At 27.0% G+C, this 23,756-nt stretch overlaps 4 protein-coding genes across 6 annotated transcripts in view; 2 read left to right on the top strand and 2 right to left on the bottom strand.

Moving 5' to 3' along the window:
• Positions 1-179: 179 nt before the first annotated feature.
• Positions 180-5,613, top strand: LOC103575089 (CTD nuclear envelope phosphatase 1 homolog). Of its 3 annotated transcripts, none has more exons than XM_053741829.1 (6): positions 180-497; positions 627-718; positions 2,657-2,723; positions 3,002-3,203; positions 3,387-3,604; positions 4,597-5,613. In XM_053741829.1, exons 1-6 carry the CDS (start codon positions 488-490, stop codon positions 4,752-4,754), a joined length of 747 nt encoding a protein of 248 aa, XP_053597804.1. In that variant the 5' UTR covers positions 180-487; the 3' UTR covers positions 4,755-5,613. The 3 variants fall into 3 exon arrangements, with proteins under 3 accessions (XP_053597804.1, XP_053597803.1, XP_008552937.2); XM_053741828.1 differs by having other exon boundaries at positions 181-497; positions 627-727; XM_008554715.3 differs by having other exon boundaries at positions 181-727.
• Positions 5,614-6,668: 1,055 nt separating this feature from the next.
• LOC103575090 (peroxisomal membrane protein PEX14) lies at positions 6,669-8,995 on the bottom strand. Its single transcript, XM_008554716.2, has 3 exons — positions 8,674-8,995; positions 8,291-8,605; positions 6,669-7,294 (listed from the first exon to the last, which is right to left on the bottom strand). Exons 1-3 carry the CDS (start codon positions 8,734-8,736, stop codon positions 6,914-6,916), a joined length of 759 nt encoding a protein of 252 aa, XP_008552938.1. The 5' UTR covers positions 8,737-8,995; the 3' UTR covers positions 6,669-6,913.
• Positions 8,996-9,637: 642 nt separating this feature from the next.
• LOC103575100 (tyrosine-protein phosphatase non-receptor type 13) overlaps positions 9,638-23,756 on the top strand; it is a 36,895-nt gene continuing 22,776 nt past the window's right edge. Inside the window, exon 1 of the mRNA XM_008554734.2 lies at positions 9,638-9,826. The gene's annotated coding sequence lies outside the window, so the exon portion shown is untranslated. The remainder of the gene's footprint in view (positions 9,827-23,756) is intronic.
• On the bottom strand, positions 11,437-12,611 carry LOC103575104 (uncharacterized). Its single transcript, XM_053741827.1, has one exon. The coding sequence runs from the start codon at positions 12,153-12,155 to the stop codon at positions 11,538-11,540; it is 618 nt and encodes a 205-aa protein (XP_053597802.1). The 5' UTR covers positions 12,156-12,611; the 3' UTR covers positions 11,437-11,537.

The following is a 23,756-nucleotide window of genomic DNA, read 5'->3' as shown; positions in this document are numbered from 1 at the left end:
AATTCAAAATCACTTCAAATTTAAAAAAAAATCATTGACATTTCGTCTGTCACCCAAATGTCAAATTTTCAAAATTCAAATTTCGCGCCACAACCCGCCATATTGACCTTAGAAAAACCACAGAACCAAGACAATAAACTTGATTACAACATTTTTCATCATCAGCATAACATATATTCGCGTATAAAATACACATATATACATAAATATAATAATCGTGTCCCTGTTAAATAAAAGACAATGTCCGTGTAAGTTTAAGATTTAGTGATTTTGATCCCGACAAATTATTAGTGGATCCGCGTACAAATTAAATGAGTTAACTAAAATACCTGATGACTTTTATCATTAATTTGATAGTTATTAAAAAAGAATTTGAAATTAGCTAAAAAATATGATAACTCACAAATGCAGGATGATATAATACCGAGTTTGTTTACTTGTACAAATATACAACTTGTATTAGGGTATTTTAGTGTCTTATTGGTGGATGTGTCATGGTAAAACTATTTTAAATAAAATATATACATATATATATTTATAAATATTGTCCTTAATAAAATAAGGTTGTATGCATTTAATTACCGTGTGTACAACCAAAGAGTTTTAACCGGTTATATGAGTAATAGAAATGCTGAAACAATTGCAAACGGGGATGAGGGCTTTCCTTCTAATGGCTTCACGTGTGTGGACCTGCATCTGCTTTCTTCTAAAGAAGCAGGTTAGAGCCGTAAGTTGGTGCATTGCACCTCTTTTATTTATTTATTTATTTATTTGTGGTACTGAAGTTAGCAGTCTGGTAACTTTTCAATTTTAAATGCGATAAATTTTTTTAAATTTTTAAATTTCAGTTTTTTATTCAGGCCCCAGGTTGCTGAGAATTTTTTTTGACCTTAGTTTTTTTATGTTAGGATATTGGTCCAGGAGTCATTTGTGTTTTTTTTTTTTTCTGGGAAAAAAGTCATCTGATGACAGATTTTTGACGTCACGTGTCAAGTTTTTTTTTTTTTTTGACGTTTTTTGGTTTTGTCAACGTTTTGGTAGTTGACGGAGTAAAAAGTAACATCAAAATTGATATCTTTTGGATGTCACAAAATATGATCCTGAAGTTGGCAGACAATTACGAATTTTTTATTGTTTTTTTTAACAAGTTAATTTAAAAAAAAAAAAAAAAAAAAAAATGCACATGTAGGAAATAAAAAAAACTACAAGTGCAATATTTCAAAATATTTTTTTTTTTGAATAATTTATCGTTTTTCAAAAATCAAAAAGTTATTAGATGGCTACCCGTATCATCACAAAATCACTTAATTGGGTGTGCATGTTTTTGGTTTTCTTTTTAATGAGTAAAAAAAAAAATCTGTAAACTGCTAATTGGCTGCTAACTTCAAGATCATATTTTGGATTTTGTCAACATTTTAATGATTTATTAATGGGTCAAAAAACAGCCGCAAAACTGATATCTTATTGATGTCACGAAACCAAGCCTAGTACTTGGGTGTGCATATTTATTTTTTAAATTATTAATTAGCTGTCAACTTTAGAATAAAATTTCTGATTTTGTCAACATTTTGGTGTCCTAATGGGTCAAAAAACAGCCGCAAATTAATATCTTATTGATGTCACGAAACCAAGTCTAGTACTTGGGTGTGCATATTTTTTTTTAAATTATTAATTAGCTGTCAACTTTAGAATAAAATTTCTGATTTTGTCAACATTTTGGTGTCCTAATGGGTCAAAAAACAGCCGCAAATTAATATCTTATTGATGTCACGAAACCAAGTCTAGTACTTGGGTGTGCATATTTTTTTTTAAATTATTAATTAGCTGTCAACTTTAGAATAAAATTTCTGATTTTGTCAACATTTTGGTGTCCTAATGGGTCAAAAAAACAGCCGCAAAACTGATATCTAATTGATGTCATAAAGCCAAGTCTGCTACTTGGGTGTGCATACTTTTTAAATTAAATAAAAAAATAAAATTAAAAAATTTTTAATTGCCTGCTAACTCCAGGGTCATTATTTACTTATTACACTCATCTATTTTTATACAAAAAATATATTTCATTACTTCATAACTTATTAATATGCACTACTCATATTTACTCATAAATCTGTGTATATTTTTTTCAACAATGTATTGAAAGTATATGAATGTTTACTTATTTATAGATCTAATGTGATAAATTTTAATAAATGTTTATACTTTCAGTAAATTCTGAATAAATTATCGCAGCCAACTTTGATAACTTGGCCTTTTTTTATTCTGGGTTACATATTTTGATTTAAAATAATTTCATTTATGAAATCTAAAAGATCTCGAGATTGATCAAGATTTTATGATAAAAAAAATCCAAGTAGAAAGAGGTCCAAATTACCCTGATGGTCAAAGTTATTGATAATAAAAGTAGCAGACAAAAATTTATTTCTTGTTAACGAACAACTAAAATACTTATAGAAGAAAATTTTTAAAAATTCAAAATAAAAAATCTTTTAAATTTCGAATTTTTTTTTTTTATAAAAATTTCAAAATTGTCTGACGTCTGCTACTTTCATTATCCAAAGTTCTTTGTCCATAATTATTGTTAATTAATAATTAATTAACAATAATATTAATTAATAAATTAATTGATTATAAATAATTGTATTTTTTTTTTTAGATTTCACAGATGCAACCGGTTAAATATGAAATTTTTCCACTATCACCACTGTCAAAACATCGATTAAGTATGTTAATTTTTTTTTATCTATTGTTAATACTTGTATTGATATATTAGTATATCCCAGTAGCATATGTTTATAATTAACTATTTTTTACATCAATTAACAAACCAAAAATTTAATAAATTTTTTTAAAAAATAAATATGAGCTGGAGACTGATTACTTCACCCTGTATGAACTTTTTTTTTTAAATTAAAAAAATATCGATCTGCACTGGGAAAAAATAATTTAAGTCTGAAGAATGAAGTAAACATTAAAAAGATGTTTTATTTATTTTTTTCAGGTATAGTGAAGAGAAAAGTACTAGTGTTAGACTTAGACGAAACATTAATACATTCACATCATGATGGAGTAGCAAGACCGACAGTCAGACCAGGAACTCCACCGGATTTTGTACTGAAGGTGACAATTGATCGACACCCAGTGAGATTTTTCGTCCACAAAAGACCTCATGTTGATTTTTTTTTGGATATTGTAAGTCAGTGGTAAGTAAACGAACAATTATATATTTTATGGTAATTTTTAATACATTTAAATAATTGATTAATTGAACGTCTATAGAACATCAATTATTTTAAAATTTTATTGATTATTGAAAGTAAAAGTATTGAGTATATAATAACTTAAATATATGAAAATGTTAATAATAAAATGATTTTATTAAACAGGTACGAGTTGGTTGTATTCACAGCATCAATGGAAATTTATGGAGCTGCAGTTGCTGACAAATTGGACAACAATCGTGGCATACTTAGACGTAGATATTACAGACAACACTGTACTCCTGAAATGGGATCATATACTAAGGACTTAGCAGCTATTTGTTCCGATTTAACGTCAGTTTTTATACTTGACAACAGTCCTGGTGCTTACCGAGCTTATCCACGTAAGAAATAAATATACCAGTCTGGTTCCAAGCTACATACATTTTATATATATTTTTTTTGCCATCTTTAAAACACACTCGTATTTTATTAATTTCACTTTGTGTTTTATTTAATTTTGAATTTAAATATTTTTTTCCCGCGTTTAAATTTATTCGAATAGATAATTAGGAAAATTCAGAGAAATTTTAAGGAAATTTAATCATGATTATGGAAAATTACACCATGAAAATAAATGAGAATCTGCAATTTCTCTGTACTCCGTTTTCAAATTTTTAAATTTCCCGCTATAAAAATTTAAAATTAAAAAAAAAAGAAAAGTTGCCGCTTTTAAATTGATTAATTTTTTCGAATAGAAAATTAAGAAAATTTTGAGAAATTTTAAGGAAATTTAATCATGGGAATTATGGAAAATTACACCATGAAAATAAATGAGAATCTGCAATTTCTTTGCACTCCGTTTTCAAATTTTCAAACTTCCCGCTATAAAAATTAAAAAAAAAAAGGGAAATTGTTTCGATTTTTGAAAATCGAGTTTTCATTAGATCTCGGCATTTTGAACTCCTAGAAAATTACTTACTGAATGGACTTCCGGTCGTATGCGTGTGTGTATATGTGTATGCGTGTAAACTTTTTGTGTCCAGTGATATTTTAGGGAGAGACCTGAGCTTGAAAACAGCTGGATTTCGAAGCTGACCCTTAGACGAGTTTTCCAGATTTTCTTCGAGTTTCAATTTTATCAATTATCATTAATTACATAAAATTTTCACACCGCAATTTCCCCATAACTATTTATAAATACCAGCTACCGTTCACTGAACATTTATCTATTATAAAATTTTTTTTAACAGTCTTGTGATTTACAATCGATATTTATCGAACAGAAAATTATTAATAAAATCTATAGCACACGATTGCTTATAACCAGACTTAGCACACATTACTGCTCACTTACAGATAATTTAATAATATAAAAAAAATTTATTGATTACAGATAATGCAATACCAATAAAATCATGGTTCAGTGATGCTGGTGATACAGCATTATTAAGTTTATTACCTGTATTAGATGCACTTCGTTTTACTCAAGACGTGCGCTCAGTTTTGTCAAGAAATTTACATTTACCCCATAGTGGGGGTGGTGGCTGGTAGCAGTCTAGTGTTTTTATTATGCTCGATTGATTTGCTGAAATAGTTTAATTAATTATAATAATAATTATAATAATAATAATAATGATAATGATAACAAATTAATAAATAATAATAATAATTATACTGACAACACACAAATACATAGAAATTTAAAAAAAATTACTGTCATATATGTACGAATACACTACGTATGTGTGCCCTCATTACACAACAAGTAATTAATCTAGTATTTGTTACAAATATAATTCATTTAATGCAACATATTGACAATTTAATTGAAGTTAAAATTTAAAAATTTAATTTAGTTTTGGACGGAAATTTTTTTTATTTATTAGTTTTATTTATTATTATTATTTTTTTTTCATTAATACAGAATTTAATTACTTTTCATTGAATTTGTAAATAATGTAAAGCACTTCCGAAATTATGCATTAGCCAAAGATCAATAATCCATGTATTATATATGTGGTTGATTAATTATGTAAACGAGTAAAAATAAATTTGATTATTAAGTATTTGGCTTAAATAATATTTAAAAGAAAAAAAAAATAAGAAAAAAAAAGATAGTGTGGAATTATTTTCATTGTCGATTTGCTTTTTCCACGCAATTGTACGTCGATAAATGTTATACTATTATGTGAAAATTAATTCGGTGTGGAAGTTTTGAATTTGAGTAGACGGAGGAAAACTTTTTTGTAATTTGTAATTTTGAAAACCTCAAATTTTGATTTTTTTTATTAGAGCCATTAGTTTCCAATAGAAATTTTTTCGAAATTAAGGTAAAAATGATTTTGAAATTTATTTTTTTTATTCAAAAGTCATGATTTGAAGTTAGTAGACAATTAACAATTTTTGAATTTTTTTTTCTATTAATTAATTAAAAAAAAAAAAATCTAAAAATATGCATATGTAGAAAATTTAAAAAACTACAAGTGCATTTTTTTCAAATATTTTTTTTTTATATAATTTATCGCTTTAAAAAAAATCCAAAAATTATAAGACGTCGGATAACATGATATGGAAGTTAGCAGACGTCTGGTAATTTTTGGATTTTTGAAAAATGTCAAACTATTGAAAAAAAAATATTAAAAAAAATCCACTTGGAGTTTTTTAAATTTTCTACGTGTGCATTTTTTTAGTTTTCTTTTTTTGTAATTTATTCGGTGAAAAAAAAAAATCCAAAAATTTTTGATTGCCTGGTAACTTTAAATAACTTCAGGATCATCAAAAATCGCTCTTATAAAATCCAAAATTTTTTTTTACTATCAAAATTACAAAAAATCTAATCTACTTCAAATTCAAAAATTCCACTTATCGAACTTTTTTTGAATTTTTTTTAAAACGAGTTTTTTTTTTACACGCATATATTACGGCGCCAATTTCAAAAGCGCGTAAATTTTTTTGCCAATTGTTCAAATTTATTTAAAATCTAAAATTAAAAAAAAAAATTTTGAAAATAAGGGCGCGTGATTTAAATTCTGTTCCCGGATTAAAAATTTTTTTTTTTAATGGAGTTTAAAATAAATCCAAAATAATTTGCAATAAAAAAAAAAAATATGTCCTTTTGTAATTATTAACTTGGTATAATTTGGTTCAATGTAAATTTAAATGTAGACTTATTTCAATGATTTTTTTTGTGAAAATAATAATTATATTATTTACAGTTGCAGTATGATATGAAAAAATGGTTAAATGTAATATTAATCGGAATGTTATGTCTCTGTTATAAATAATAGCGATTATTAATTAATTAATTAATTAATTATTTAATGATAATGATAATTATAATTAATGTAATAATAATAATAGTTACTAGTTTGTAGAAATCTTGTTGAAGGTGTGTTAATTATAGACTCTTAATAAATGATAATTATAAGAATTATTTTTTATTTAACATAAAAAACCACAATTTTTATTATCTACAATTCCCGCGCAAATTTGAATTTTTAAATTTAACTTACTACAAAACTAAAAGTTTGTTTTAAATAAAAAAAAAAAATTAAATAATGTTATTAAAAGTATAAAAAAAAATTCAGTATTTTATTGCATCGTATAATTTGGGTCGGGTTCATTTTTTGGTGATCAATATAACTATTGTCCATTAATTTATCAATAAGTATATATATATATATATATATATATATGATAATAAAAAAAATTTATTTTGGATCTTCTCGTATCATTTCTAGCGAACTGTCAGAATTATTAGCGCTGCTGCCACTCGCGGCATCGTCTTCTGTAGTTTTTTCGCGGTTCTGATTGGAGGCGTCGTCCAGCTGCCAAGTTGGAATCGAAGGCGGCGCACTTGGGAATTGTTTGCGGGATAATAGTAAACCTTTTAAACTAGCTAAGTCTTGTTTCAATTCCTGTATTAATTGTGGTACTGTTGGGTCTGGTGTGTGATTGCACGTTAGTTTGCTTACGTTTTCTTCAACGTTAGCTATGGACTCTTTCATTTCTTTGACGTCTTTCAATATTAATTCGTTATTGTCATCAGGTTTTGGAGGCTTACGTTTAAATAAAATTGGCTCAATAAATTTCTGTAATTGTAAGAAAAATAATTAATCATTTAAAAGCTCAGTTGGCTACTAAAATTTATTCTACGGTTCTATTGCCTATGGAAATATTAAATATGTAATTTAATTGCATAAAAAATAATTGCAGTTCTATTGCCTAGAAAAATAATTCATGATGTTTGATTGATTGCTAGTTTATTGTGAACCCAATCAAAGAAATTCCTAATTAATGTAGACAAGCTTCTGATTTATTTGCTGAGAAAATCTTGTACTTGTTGAGGAGAAATGATCAACGTCAAGACCGATCACTTGATAAAAAAAACGCAGCTGGTCTGAAAAATATCAGAACCTCGGTAGTCTTGACAATAGCAACTGTAAAACTTGACAGTTTTCTATCAGAAATTAGTGAGCTGATCAGGTGATTCCCTAAGTCGACTATGAGATTCAACCCAGTGTCTTATTATGGACCGGGCGAGTTATACTTTTGTCAAGACTACTGCGGTTCTCATATTTTACAGATCAATCGTCTTTTTTTTATCAAGTGATCGGTCTTTGTTGATCATTTCTCCTCAAGTACAAGATTTTCTCAGGAAAATCAGGAGCATCTACATTAATTAGGAATTTCTTTGATTGGGTTCACAATTAAATAGCAATCAATCAAACATCATGAATTATTTTTCTAGGCAATAGAACTGCAATTATTTTTTTCGCAATTAAATTACATATTTAATATTTCCATAGGCAATAGAACTAGAATAAATTTTAGTAGCCGTAAGAATTTCCAATGTACAAAAAAATATTGCAGGCAATGAATGTCTTCAGTGGTGACATGGGTTTAGGCTTTATAAATTTTGAAATTCGAAAATTATCTAGACCCCATGCCACCACCAAAAGTTACTTAAAAATATTCAAAGTTTTGAACTTAAATAAATTGTTAGTTATGAATAATTGAAGTTTAAAATTTGTCAAATCTTATAATTTGAATTTGAATTAAAATTTAAAATTAAAAAAAAATATTACCTTGTAACACCAGTAAATGCAGTAAAAAGTAGTCCCAATAAAGGCGGTAACATTAAAAACTTCTTTAATAATATAAATCCACTTTGGTTGCGTTAAATAATTACTACTAACATAATTATTATTATTATTATAGGAAGGAATAGATATCGAAGTAAATTCGTTTTTATTATCAATTGGAAGTGCTACTGTCGCAAGTTCAAATGACTTTTTAATTTCTTCATCCGTCAGACCTTTATTTTTTAGAAATATGTATTTTTTTTTCGAAGGGCTCGATGACACTTGCGGGTTTTTCAAAAATTTAACTGCTGTATTTATCTGCGTATAAAAATTAATTAATTAGTTAATTAAATAAATAAACTTAGTTTTTTTTTAAATTTACTTACCAAACTTTCCCGCAGAGGTGGAATACCATTAAAATTATTACTATCGCTACAGTTATCTGCCATTTTTTAAATATATCTATATGTATTTAAATATATATGTATATCTATTGTTATTATTAATAATTAAAACTTATCTTTTGTCAATAAATAAATATCATTGATAATTAAGAAATTTAAATAATACATGAATAATTAATTACTAGATAGTCACTCATATTTTACTATTATGTGTAAATGTATATAATATATATATAAATGATATAAATATAAATGTATGTAAAAACGTAACCTATACCCTCTGTATACACATGCGCTGATGCACTTTGAGATTACTCGAAAGAATGTCAATCGATTAATCGATTGTCATCGAAATTTCGAGTGTGAATATAACTGACAGTTGGAACTTTTTTAAATTTTTAAATAAATAAATAGTGAGTAGAATATAAATTAAATTTTTTTATTTATTGACAATTTAAAAATTAGCGCGCGCATTTTTTAAGAATATTTTAATTTTAAATTTACACTCTAGTTAGCAAACGATAAATTTTTGAATATTTTTTTAAATTAAATTACAAAAAATAAAAATTTAAATTATAGCCGCGATTTTTTAAATATTTTTTTTACACATTACGGTTTTTAAAAATTCAAAAATTGGCGGGTAATTTGAGTATTGATTACTAAATAAAATATAAAAATTTATAAATTTATCAAGTAATCGAGTATCGATTTTTTTTTTTTTAGTAAAAATGACGATTTTTAAAAGCGCGACAGTGCTGCCCGGGAAAAATTTGTGCAGAAATATTCAAACTAAAGGTGGATTGTGAACATTCACATAGACATGGGTTTATGTAACATATATATATTGCATGTGTATATAAATTTAAAAAGTATATGTGTGAGCATGTAGTATATGTATATTGTGAGTGTGTGTGAGTGCGACATACTGGAGAATGACGCGCTCTCATTTGATGATTTATCGTGTGTTGTCAGTGTTAATTCGTAATGTAAGTATGTTAACTTGTGAATATAAGTGTAAAAATGTATAAACAAGCGCTAAAAAATAGTGTGTTTTTATTGGTGTTAAAAAAATTTCTAATTTAAAAATAATAATCATTTTAAAATAAATATCCTGCTCCAGATCATCGTATCCTAGGTTAGTTCATTTTTTATTATTATACTTTATTTTACAAAATTACTAGGTTAGTAAATACAATTAATTAATTTTTTTTGTTTTAAATAATTATCCTTCACTTGTAAATTAATTTGAATATTTAAAAATTAAAATAGTCTACATTAAATCATATATATTTTTAAATTAACCTACAAAACCAGACTAAAGTTTTTATATAAATTTTGTTTATAAAATTCTGGGTTTAAATTTTTAAATTGCAATTAAATATTTAAATTGATTTTTTATTTGATATTTTTAAATTAAGTGACGGGCTTTCGGAGTGTGAGTAATTATTTTATTTAAACAAACTGCACCTGTCGAAAATATTTATTTATTTAAGATAAATTCTCTGGTTTGAATTTAAAAAAAAAAATTTATATTTTTATAAAATTGAAAGACTTTTCTTTTATTCATAAAAATTTTATTTCTATTTTTTTAAAAGCGCGCGGAATTTGTTTGGAAGAATTTGAATGAAAATTGTTTGTAAACTATGCAATAGTACTTTCGCATTTAAATAATTTAGTAAAAAAAAAATTGTTGTAATATAAAATTATTTAACTGAAAGTTTCTACTTTAGTTTGCATAATTTTAATATTATATTTATTTAAAGTTTGTGTTTTTCGAATCCGGTATAAACTTTTAATATAACTTTCGTAGATTATACAATCGAAATAAAATTTTATAGTGCGTTTTAAATAATAAATTTTAAATTTATAATACTTAAAAATAATTTATTTTATTTATTATAATTTTTGTAATTAATAATTATTTTAATTTTTGAAATTTTATTTATTTCATATATACTAGGGTGGCCCAAAAAAATGGACTATTTTTTTTTTTTTCGAGACTTATGAAAATTTTTTGGTTTACGATGTTTTAAGAAGCCTCTCCAAAAATCAGCTCGATAAAAAATTTTCAAGAGGTCGCTCACGAATTTTGAAAGTATCAAAAATTATTGAAATTCGGATTTTTACTTATAAATTTTTTCTTTCTCGTGGCAGCAATAATTTATATTTGTAAAATCATGTCTATGCTGAAAATTTCAGCCAAAAATTTAAATATTTAAACGGCGCTCAAGAATTTTGAATATTAACTGATAATATGTGACTAATACTTTGAATTAGTTTTTGTATTTTTTTATAACTCAATTATTGTCATTTCACTTAAATATAACTTTTGCATAACCAAAAATATACAGGACAGTCTTAAACATTAAAATTTTGTAAGTTTTGAATAAGCGAAAAAACCTAAAAATTGAATTAAAAAATAAAAAAGTATGTAAATAACTTATTATTTATATTTCTCGGATTATATCTCCATTCATTGAGATGCAAATTGATGGTTAAAAAATCGAGAAGCTTTATTATCAATTTTCAAGGGTCGCTCGAAAACTTTCAAAAGACAGTACTCGGAAACATTCAAAATTCTTGAGCGCCGTTTAAATATTTAAATTTGGGCTCATATTTTCAGCGTAGTCATGATTTCATAAATATAAACTATTGCTGCCACTAGCAAGAAAAAAATTTGAAATAAAAATTCAAATTTCGATCTTTTTTGATACTTTCAAAATTTGTGAGCGTCCTCTTGAAAATTTTTTATAGATCTGATTTTTGGAGAGGCCTATATATAATATTCAAACAAATGAAAACTTAAAATTGATATTTAAATTTAAAATTACAAATAAACTAAATAATTAAGGCCATACTTTAATTTCTCCACACGTTTCCTCATCATAATTATCTAAATTAATTGGACAGAATTCATCTTCTGAAATAATATCAAGACTACCAATATCAGCTTTAGGTTTAAATGATAAACTCGCCACTCGTATACCTTTTAATTTAATTTCTCTTTTATCACCATCGCTTTCAAACTCCGAAAAATCATTTTCGTCATTCTCAGCTCTGATTTTATCAATAGAATGTAAATTTTTAAATTTCGATTTCTTTTTCTTATTAATTTCTTTAATTGGTTTCAGTCGTAACTCATCTTTTGATTTGAAATTTTCTTCATTGCCCAAATTAACTGATTTAATTTTATTAATTTCATCAACATTTGAATTTAATATTAATGGCTTTTCTTTGGGTTTATTTTTGCTGTCTATTATAGTAGAGTCGACAATTTCGTTTATTTGTTTTTCCGTTAATTTTTCTTGAACATCTTTTTTCATTTGCGGAAATCTTTTGTACTCATCACGTAAATATTTTTCAAATTTATCTTTAAAATATCCGTCAATCATTTTCCAAACGCTGTTACTGTACCAGCCAATTACGATCAGTAAAACAACACCGCGAATTGCCACAGCCAGCATAATTATTTTTGAATTCAAAAAATTTCCCTATATATTCATATAATCGATCAAAAAATTGATTGAAAACTCGTCATATTGTTTTGCAATTTAAATTTTTAAAAAAATATTTTCCCGCCAAAAGTAAATTATGCTGTCAGTGGAAAATAAATATATACTTTTTCAAAATTAATTGATGTTAAGAATCCGTAACGTTGTCATTAAATTTATGATAGTAGATATTTATTTTAAAAATTTCGCCTTAGGGATATTATTTCCTCTTGCGAAGCTTTTTCACTTTCACGTTAGAATGCAATTGAGGAAAATTCAGCCGAGTAACACAATTACTCACGTTGAGCTAGTTTTCTTCAAGTAGTGCTTCGAAAATCGATAGTTGTTTAAGAAACGAGGAGTAAACTTAATATCCGTCCAAGTTTTAGACGAGCATTAGGTACTTTATCATTCATTAAAATTCAATTTTTTTATCTGTCAATTTTAAAAATACATTTTATTTTTAATATCCTGACTAAATTTTCCTGCAATCCACAGAAAAAAAAATAATTTCTTACCGCGAATTTTTTTTATTTTAAATTTGAAACAAAAAATTTTTTAGGACAAGAAATATTTTTTTTTTCTGTGTAGTATTTTTCATTTATATTGTCATACTTTTAAGATGATTATCTTAAACTATTCGTCCTCGCCGGTTATGTAATCCTTAATTATGGACCATACTTGTTGTATATTTGGCCAACCGATTGTGACAAAAACAAGAAGTGAATTTGCAATTACAAAAAGTCTCATCATTTCCACACCGTCACTCGATCTTAGCCAATCACCGAAACCTTGATTCAAGTCTTTCTCCTCTTCATCAACGGTTGGCAATTTTTTTTCCTCCTTTTTGTCGCTTTTTTCAATGCGGTCTCGTCTTACCATGGCTCTAATATCATCTGAAATATTTCATTTTTTATAATTATTCATTTTTTATTGGATATTTTATTACAAAATTAAAAAAAAACTATTAATTTACGTGACACATTTTTAAATATTTAAATAATTCTATTTATGTACACAAAAAAAATTGTTTCTTAGCTCAAGAAATTTTTGAACTTCAAATTAAAAAAAAAAAAAAAATTTCTTGGGTTGAGAAAAAATTTTTTTACGAACAGAATTTGGATTTAAAAAAAAATATTTTGAATCGTTTTTAAAAACATTCATAGAAAGAATTTTAAATGAGGTAACAAATATTTATTTTAAATTACCCGCGTCAAATAGGAATTTCAAAGTAATAATTTACTTTTTCTTTTCACAAAAAAAAATTAATAAATGGATCTTATAAATCATAGAATTCTGCATAAAATGAACAGCTATTAAAGCATAATTCAATAACCTGGTCCGTAAAAAAATTTTTTTACTCTAACGGATGAAAGTACATTTTATCTTGATAACTATTTAATCGCAATTTAAATAATGAATTAAAAATACATCTATCTATACATATATGTATAGATAGATCAATAACTTTTAGTGAATATTAAACAAAGTATTTCACAACGAATAAAGTTTAAAAGTGCACTATAACCACCACAAAAAAATATCATTTGAAAAATAATGCTTTTATTTTACAACTTACACTCAGTTTGTATAAATTAATTAGTCTTACTTTATTTAAAAACATCTGATGGTTTTTAACGATTAATAAAAGTATTCAAAGTATCAAGTAGTTATTATGAAGTTACCTCGAGCGAGTTTGAAGAAAGTTTGCGTATTGCATGACACCCAACTTGCGCAAACTTTTTCCATGTCCGGATCAGCCGGCAATTTTTACTACCAAGGGCTTCTTCAGTAGCTCGTAAGCTCATTATCGACCCCGTAGCAATGCGAAAACTTTTTCAAGTATCTCTTACTATTTATTATCTTGGATTGCGAGTACTTTTATTTCAATGCTAGATATATATTTTACTAAACAACAACAAAAATTCATACTTTTTATCTCATTTTCTCTCAACTGATCATTTAACCTTTTTTTAAATTAAAAATTCCTCTACGAGCATTCAAGAAAATATATCGCACACTTCGATCGCGAAGCGGAGGCAACTGCTGTTGCCAAAATGGGAATCCGCATTGTCGTTAATTTAATTTTTCTAATTGATTTTGTGCAACTCAATTGCGACGCAATGAGATGTGTTTTACTATCGCTTACCCGGTACCAGCTGTTTCACTCACGTGAAAAATGTATTTACACCCTTTTAAATATGCTGAACTAGAGCGGAATTCGTAGCATTGAAAGATAATTTTTGAAAGAACAAAATGAATACGATTTTGAGTCAGTTTTTTAATAATAATGATTGGAAAATAGAAAAATTGTGAAAAAAAACCCATGACGTCGGTCAATATTACAGATGTTGTATTTCATAAAACAAAATCTGAACATTCATGAAAAAAATTTAGCCGCCATTATTATTATTTATAGTATATAAGAGCGCCATCTATTGATTACTTGTTTATACTCCAATATTTTTGGAATCATTTTTAATTAATTTTTTTTTTAGCAAAGTATTGTAGTATTTAATTAGGATTTTATACAGTCATTACTAAAAAGTTTTATAGTTTTATTGTGTTAGACGTCTATCTGTTTGTTCGTCTATCTATATAAGCAATTGTTTGAAAACTTTTCGGTTCTTACTGCTTAGCATTTAAACTAAAACTTTAAACAATTTATGAATATATATTATATTTTGAACAATATTTCAAATAAAAATATAAGCAATAGTTATTCTAGCGAAAAAACAAATATTCTATATTCATAAAGTGTAAATCCAAGTATTTTATTTCCTTTCCAAAGCATTGTAGTCACTTATAAACTCTTCAGAACGTGGGTTATGAGCTTCTTTCTCACAAGAGGCTTTTAAACTTATCAGAAGTTGTTGGAATATAAGTGATACTAAAACACACGCGCCCCCTGATGAGTTACATTTCGTAGTGCATACATTTTTTTTCTTTATTTGTATAGAAAATTGAAGCACTTTAAGATGTGGTTATAGTGGCTAAATTATGTCGAAGAAATAAAATTTTGTGAAAGCTCCTCATATCAGATGTTTATTGTATTCTACTTTTCAATTAATCCTCTAATAGTTTATTTTCAAAATTTTTGATCCTGCTGCACGCAGTTGAATATTTTTATAAATTGAAGCATTTCTGTCACTTCAAAAATGAAGAAATGACAAATATACATATGGTAGTTCGGTTCCACTCCACGAGATGGCTTTTTACAGCTCGTGCCTCTCGCAGTCACTCGTCCCTATGCCTATTTCAATCAGTCGAATTCCATTTCCTCGGAACTTTTCGTCTATCTTGACCTCCATTGCAAACTACGCTATCTCTACGCTGTTATATATCTATATATCAATGAAAGAGCGCATGCGTAGTAGTTTACGCTTCAAAAAGAGAAGGGACATTCACTAAGTGAGAATTTCCAGGAAATTTCTGCTCTTCCGTAGACTAACTATCCGAGGTATAACAATTTTGTTGGAACACAGTGTCTTAGGTGGGGTATGATAGACACACCTAATTGGGAAGTCTCAGCTGTCGTATACTTAAACGAAATACTTCTCACTCCACAAATTCAGTTCTCCATCTCTCCACTTTTCATTATCACTCACAATGTACCATTTTTTTGTATTTTGTGACTTAGGCAGAGATTGTTTCAATTTAAATCTATACGTTCATCGATAAATACATATATGTTTATGTATATGATAATTGAGGTTAAGTTCGATAATTCAATTTTTATAAAATTCAAATTTTTAAAAATAAAACACCGTGACAAAACTTGCATCATTTATCAAAACGTACTTTTTTATTAGTGAGTACACTTTTAGTAAATCGTTAAAATGTACTGTAAAATTCAACAAACCTTATATTTTTAATTGCATGCGTTTTTATTTCCTCTTCAGAGTTAATCTCTTTTTACGCAATTTTTTTGCTGAGATTTATGTTCTCTTTTCAGATTTAACTATTTTTAGCTTTAGTGAAAAAAATATGTTGTCAAATACTATGAAATTATTAAATACTTTTTATTGTCGTCGTAAATATTTACTTTGCATTTATGCAAGCTAGAATATTATTTTTTTTCTTTATTATTCTTATTATTGATCTTGTTTTTAATATTTTAGTTATTATTAAATATAAATATTAAAAAGAAAAATATATTTTTAATTTTATGGAAATTATTTTTAAAAAATTAGAAAATTTCCAAACCCGGATTTAATTGCTAATAATAATAATTACTTTGAATTAAATGAAGTCAAAATTAAAAATTTGAAATATTCAAATCTTAAATATTTGAATATCAAAATTTCCTGTACTTCAAATCAAAAGAATAAAATTTTCATGTATTCTATGTTTTACTTTTGCTTAAAAAGTTGACAAATTGGACAAAAATCACAATTAAAATTTATTGCGAGCAACTAGAAAATGAAATTAAAGAAACATTTCTAAGTTTTCCTACGACTTATATGAGTCTGGACAGAATCCATTACATAATTTCATTTACTTAAAATCTTAGTTCACCACAGCCCGCTAGGTGACAAGAGAGTATAAACCAATTTCGCGCTTGGAGACTTGTAGAGTGGTTAAATTCAATTTTTGTGACAGAAAAATCAATTAGCGGCTGGTCACCGAACCACTTGATTTAACGCGTCACTGTTAATTGAAGGACACTGTTATCTCCAGACTCGCTGTGTTGCGCGGCTGTGTATACATTCGAGACTTTCATTGTTTTAGACACAATTTTCTTATAAAATGATTCAGATTCAAATTTTGCGTCTCCGTCAGCCATCTGGTCAACTCAGCTAACCTCCAATGAAAATATCCCTGCTCAATCGACCAAAACTTTGATCCGCTCTAAAAGTTGTCATTAAGGAGGACCTCTAAATGCGAAATTAAGAATGAGCTCGATGCATTACAAAGTTTCCATTTACTGCGCAAGTGCAACAAGGGCAGTACCGTTCGTTGACTTGAGTGTAATAGAGAAAAAAATTCTGACCCTTCTTAAAAGATCTAAATAGACATCTTTTGGTTATTCGTAAATTCCAATTTATCTGAGAAAATTTTTTAGATACCAGAGCAGTATTTCAATGCAATTCATAGTTATTTGATCTCAGGATATATTTTTCTAACCTTTGACGTCGTAATGTTAATACCCATTTTTTTCATTCTACTTTCTATGCATGGCCATGCTACGGAATTGAATAAATTGTAATTCCAGGGTTTTATTCCTTCGATTCATACAATTCACTTCTCAGTTCATTCGATTTGATCGATCTTTTTCCATTTTACATTACAATAAACTTTCTCTGCTTGTCATTTATAACATATGATGTTGAAATGTAGTACCCTAAAAAAAAAAATGTCAGGGTTAAAATTGCAAGCCAAAGATCTTTTACAAGCATTCAAAGTCACGTTTGAAAGATGGATTTTCCTCGCTACATGCAGTACGTAAGGGGTTAATTGCTTCATGTTATATTTATTAACAAAATTTATAAATACTTTCTGCCTTCAAAATTAATCCTCTAATGAAATAACTCAGACTGCATTTCCTATTAGGTCTCCGCATTGTGCAAGTTAACGGCAGTAGAAAAGGGAAAGTGTGGATTAACCCTTCAGCACTCTCGTTATGAGAATTTTTCTCTCACGACACTATCACTTATAGGATGTCAACGCAGTGCAAGCGAGACATTAAAAAACACAAGTACTGAGTTAAAAGTCTCGCATATGAAATTAATCCTCATTTTAAGGCATTGCGAGCTTAAGAATAAGTCAGGTAGATTTTTTTTTTAGTAATCTTGCTGTTGTTATTCTGATGGTAGCTCATTTTCATCTAAGATTTTTCAGAGATAACATTTTTTAAAATGACCTAAAATTTTCGGAAATAGTATAGTGCAGTATTCGTATAAATAAAGAGACACTGCTCGTGACATCTCTTTTATACCTCAGTAAAGGGAAGTAAAAACGGTAAATTAATGTACTTACCGGACATGTTTCGTAAAAGTTAAAGCATACATTTTACATTTGAGATTAGCATAACACAATTTCGAAAAATACAAATATCTGGGTAAAAAAAATCCGTTCTAAAAATGTTACAAAAAAGCTCATAAATGTGAACTTCAAAATTTGAGACTTTACGACCAATTACGAAATTGGAGATTAGGTCTACTATTGAATTTTTGAAAAATTCCAACAATGATCAACTTTAAATTCACAATTGTCTGATTTGGAAGTTTACTGAAAAACACTTTTCAAATGGGTATCTAAGGAAGTATTATAATAAATCATAAAAATTCAAATCTATTCATCGTAGATATTCCAACTATCTGATAAATTTGATTAATTCTTGTAAAATGTATGTCTTTAAAGGGTTAATTAAATTATTTAACTATGTGATGACTTACAATATATATGCGATGAATTTCATGTTCACAAATCACGAAATCGTGTGGAAACATGAATTCCTTTAACGATCGATTATTCAGAGGATAACCGTTCGAGTCAGGATTGCACGGATTCTCATCCTGGATTGTTCGGACTGTTATTTTAAGCAAATTCTTGCAATCATTAAAATTTTAGCATACGTATACTTTTTGCAAATAATTGACCCTTAAAATTTTTCACTTGAGTGAAAATTTATAATATTGCATCTATTGTCGGAATAATTATCCCGTGTTTGAATAAAACTAAGGAATTATTGAACTAAATGAAAAATATTTTCAAATAATCCGAAAAGTACTTGTCCAATATTTTATTTAAAATATCAGGTATAAACTTTGAGGACTTTGAATTTTTTTTTTACATAATAACTCGTTTTATGCACTGCCTACATATTATGATACTTGAGAAAGTGAACATTTCAAAATCAATATTTAAAAATATCGTTTTATCAATACTAAGTGTTTATTTTAAAATGTATGATCGTACTTCAAATACGCCTTCTTTTCGATAGAAAAACTAAAAAAATATATCGTAGCTAGTAATTTTCTTTTTCTTGTTGCCTCATTATAACATGAGAAGCACGTAATAGCTGTTGTTGAGTCTTTTTTGCAAGAAATAAATTATATTTTAAACACTTAAATACCATTTTATGTATCTTTATACGAAAGAAGGTCACCTTTGAAGAAAATAGTTGCTGAATATTCGCAAATGAATCAGTTCACCTATGGCCCATTTAAAAAAAATTCAAGAAAATTTCGACATGTAGAACTTCTCAATTTCAGACAAATTGGAATTCCAAATTGAGCTTTTGTCGAGTTTTTCGAATTTTAATAGTATGAAAAAAGGTAGATTTGGAATTTGATATGCTTTGGGTAAATTTCTAGTCAAACGAGAACATTTTGAAAATCTCTATATTGAAAAAAAATGGAGTCAATATACATTTGCAAAATTATGTTTCTGATACGTTCTTATTTGACCGGAAATTCGCGCGATGCACATTAAGTGCAAAATCTACTTTTTTTTACTAGTGAAATTTTGAAAGTTTGAAAAAAGCTGAAATTCTAGTCTGTCTCAAATTTGAAAACTCTAGACCTCGAACTTTTTTGGAACGATTTTTTTACATGGGGAACTGCTTTATGTTTGTATATATATAATTTTAGCTCGTTTTTTGAACTTTTTTTAAACTTCTGAAAGTACAAAAAAAATATTGTTTTCTTATCATCAAAAATGAAAATTTTTTGACTCGGTTTTAAAAGTGATAAATTTTCTAAATTTTTTCATGAAAAATGCATTCAGAAAAAAACTGAATTGGATCTACTCCAGAAAAAATTAGTATCGTACTAAAATATAAATTTTTTTCTATTTTATGATTCAAAGCAGTAAAAAAAATTTTGTGACAAATTATTTTCACAGACAGAAATAGTGGATTTATTATTTCGAACAATTACTAAATTTCGAAAACCGATTTTCTGTTTATTTAAGAAATTAAAAAAATAAAATAGTCTATACTGATTCGGTCGAAATAAAAAATTGAAATATAGAGACGAGCATATCGCGCTTTTGTATTTGAGGTGTGCAATTATTCATTCGTTAGCTCTAAAATAAATTTTTGATTGCCATTATGAACTTAACAGCAAAAAAGTCTCTTATAAACTATTTTTCATTTCCACATAATTTTTTCAATAAACCACTTTTTTTTCTATTTCAAGAATTTTATTAGTTCATCGTACTTGGTATAGAAATTTTCATTGAATACCCTGGAAAATAGAAGAAAACCATCTGTACAAATAAAGTATTTCCGACTGTCATATTTTTCCACGGAAAAAACTGATAGATTACAGTTTACTCGGATTGCAATACAAATGGAAGAAACTTTTTTATCGATTTTGAATTAAGCTAAAGGTGTCATTTTTCTTATATATACACAGAAAAAAAGGATTTATTGGCATAAGAACTAAAAATAAAATTTTTCTGACGGCTTGAAAAAATTTCTCAGGGCAAATAAAAATTTTCTTGAGGAGTTTAAATTTTTTGTGTCGAAAAATCCTTTTTTTGTTCGTGGCATGGAATGGAGGATTTTGTTGTTACTAAATGAAAGTATGTAGTAAAACTGGCGAAGTTAGAATGTAGAGTAAATTTTTTGAGAAAAGAGTACACGAGGGTAGATCGGTAATGGACGCACACGATGGGCGCGCAGCAACTGTTGCGTTGGTGGATGCGCGTTTGACGTACAAGCGTGGGTGAGGGAACCCCAGAATCTCTCGAGAAACGTCAGAGAGGGTGTAGGGTGTTAAAGGGTGTATAGGGGATGTGGCTTCAAGAGAAACGACCGAACATGCACCTTTTAGTATTTCTCGAACGGTATTACCGCACAGATATCTCACGCTTTTTTATCCGCTGATAAACATCTGTCTCAGTCCTCTTTTTTTTTTTTTTTTTTTTTTTTATTTTATATAACATGAAATAACTTTAAAGTCAACAATTTTTATTTTATCGAGCAATAAAACAGACATTTAACGGTTACTTTAACGTAACAAGTGCCGATAAAATTTTGTTTATTTTTTAATGGTTACATAAATGAGTGCTTTTAGTGTAATTAAAATTTTTAATTATTTTATTAAATAAGTCATATTTTTGTTATATAAATTAATTTGTCTGTTATATAAAATAGTGAAATAAATAAAACTAAACTTTGATTTATTGTAATAAAATTTTATCTCAATTACGAGACCAAAATAATTTTATTAATAGGAGACGATTAATTTGAAATTCAAATTTTTAAACTTAAATTATTTTATTTTAAACAATCTGTTGCTAAACTTTTTTTGTCTATATCATTGTATATATTTTTATCAGATTTCTGGGACAAAACTTTTTTCACATTATCAAAACTATTATTACGCTTGACATATTTATTTAACACGCGTTTACATTACACTTGATGTTTTTTTTTTGTAGGAAATTTAATTCATAGTAATATTGTTTCTACAAAACTTTTCATCCCGTATTTTGCGTGTAATTTCAATTTAAATCTCATTTGAAATTGTGTTATGGAAATAATTCTTCCAACACCTCGAAATAAAAATGATATATATATTTCATTAATTATGTATAACGTCATTATTTTTAAACAATGTTACAAGCAATTTAATTTTTTATAAAAAAACGCATCTAATTGATAAAATTTATATTTTTATCGTGAAAAACGCAAACTATCTGTAGAAAAAGTTCAAATACATTTTCAAAAAAGTATGTAATAGAGAACTTCAAAATTTGAGACTATTCTAAACTTTGAATAGATTTTTGGAAATTTAAAAACGTTAAAAGTAAAGATAATTTTCAACTGAGGTTCGAAAAAAAATTTTCTTAATTTTTCAGGTAAAAATAATTCGATCTAAAATTTCGGGTTTGAAAAAAATTCAAAAAAAGATTGAAGTTAATTATGAACTTTTTTTGACTTTTATAAGAATTTTTCGAAAACATTTTCTTAATTTTTCAGGCAAAAATAATTCAATCTAAAATTTCGGGTTCGAAAAAAATTCAAAAAAAGACTAAAGTTAATTATGAAGGTTTTTTGACTTTAATATTAACTTTTCAAAAACAAGGCCTGGTTTAAAATTTTTTTTACACGAAAAACAGATTTTTTGGCGCAAAACATTTTTACTCGTCCCAAAAACATGTTTGCATTATAAATTGGAATTCAAAATTTTCTTGTCTGAGAAAAAATTATTCGGGCGAAAAAATCGGGCTTATAAATATTATTATTATTTTTTTTTTTCAAACGTTTCAAAAATAGTCGCCTCAGAATTGTCTCAAATTTCGAAGTTCAAATTAAAAAATTTTTTTTTCGAGCAAATTCTAAACTATTATCGTAATTTTTAACCCGAAGAATTTTTAAAAGTTATTATAGAAACGTTATTCTTGAGGGTAATTTATTACAGAAAATTTTTACGACTGATATATACAACTACTATACGCTCGGGAATAGAACAATATATTTTCCGAGGGTGAACGCGCATTGAATCAAAATCAAATTACGCTTTCCTGTTGCATTTGACTATAGGAATATGTAGTAGGTATCAATCACCACTGAGTCATCTACCAGTATATGCCTATCATCCTTCAATAAAAAAACAATTGGATCAAGGTGATACGAGAAATAGTAACAATTGAGTGAATGGGGGCTTTCATGATAACACCCCTGCATAAAAATCTACATATCACATAAAAAATATATAAAATCCATATCAATATTGAAAAATGTAATTTTACAAAAATATAACTGTAAAGTGATAGATTGATATTCATGATGCAGTTAATGACATTAAACTCGTTATTGATGTTCGATCTTGTATTTCTATTCTTCCTGTTCCTCGTGGGTGTATCATGTTTAGTTTACTATTTACCTGGAAGCCGCGGCTCAATATCCCTTACCCACGAGATTATTAACGCGAGAGTACCTCCGCGTGATGATCAACCCCTCGATGATGTGTAAGGTGTGTATTCATTATTTATAATTATATTATATGTTCTTATATTTATTGAGTGATATTTATTATGACTATTTCTTGTATTGTTGGAATATTCAATATATATTTCAAAGGTTATTGAAAAAATATAAATTATTTTTTTTTTATATGAAATAGAAATAAATTTTTTATATATTTATTTTTAATAAATCAGATATTTACTTTTCACACTAAAAAAAATTTGCAGTAGCCACTACCAATTATTTTTCGGTAGCTGCTACCGGTTATTTTTCGGTAGCCGCTACTGATTATTTTTCGGTAGCCGCTACAGATTATTTCGGTACTAGTTACCTAATTTTCGGTAGCAGCTACCGATTTTTTTTCGGTAGCTGGTACCAATTCCAATCAGTGACGGCTACCGAAATAATCGGTAGCTGTTACTGAAAATTAATCGCTAGCAGCTACTGATTATTTTTCAGTAGCCGCTACCGATTATTTCGGTATTAGTTACCTAATTTTTGGTAGCAGCTATCGATTTTTTTTTCGGCAGCTGGAACCGATTCTAATAAGTGACGGCTACCGAAATAATCGGTAGCTGTTACTGAAAATTAATCGGTAGCAGCTACCGACTATTTTTTTCAGTGAAGGCGGGAATTTTTGAATAATTCAA

This window comes from Microplitis demolitor, chromosome 9, assembly GCF_026212275.2.
Source record: "Microplitis demolitor isolate Queensland-Clemson2020A chromosome 9, iyMicDemo2.1a, whole genome shotgun sequence".
Lineage (NCBI taxonomy): Eukaryota > Metazoa > Arthropoda > Insecta > Hymenoptera > Braconidae > Microplitis > Microplitis demolitor.
This window is presented reverse-complemented; position numbering and strand designations above follow the sequence as displayed.

Excerpts from the sequence above, each read along its gene's own strand:
- LOC103575104 (XM_053741827.1), bottom strand. The coding sequence starts at position 12,155 with ATGCTGGCTGTGGCAATTCGCGGTGTTGTTTTACTGATCGTAATTGGC.
- LOC103575090 (XM_008554716.2), bottom strand. The coding sequence starts at position 8,736 with ATGGCAGATAACTGTAGCGATAGTAATAATTTTAATGGTATTCCACCT. Across the intron at positions 8,606-8,673 it reads CACCTCTGCGGGAAAGTTTG|ATAAATACAGCAGTTAAATT; the intron begins GTAAGTAAATTT and ends TTTTATACGCAG. Across the intron at positions 7,295-8,290 it reads GCATTTACTGGTGTTACAAG|AAATTTATTGAGCCAATTTT; the intron begins GTAATATTTTTT and ends TTACAATTACAG.
- LOC103575089 (XM_053741828.1), top strand. Across the intron at positions 2,724-3,001 it reads ACTGTCAAAACATCGATTAA|GTATAGTGAAGAGAAAAGTA; the intron begins GTATGTTAATTT and ends TATTTTTTTCAG. Across the intron at positions 3,204-3,386 it reads TTGGATATTGTAAGTCAGTG|GTACGAGTTGGTTGTATTCA; the intron begins GTAAGTAAACGA and ends TTTATTAAACAG.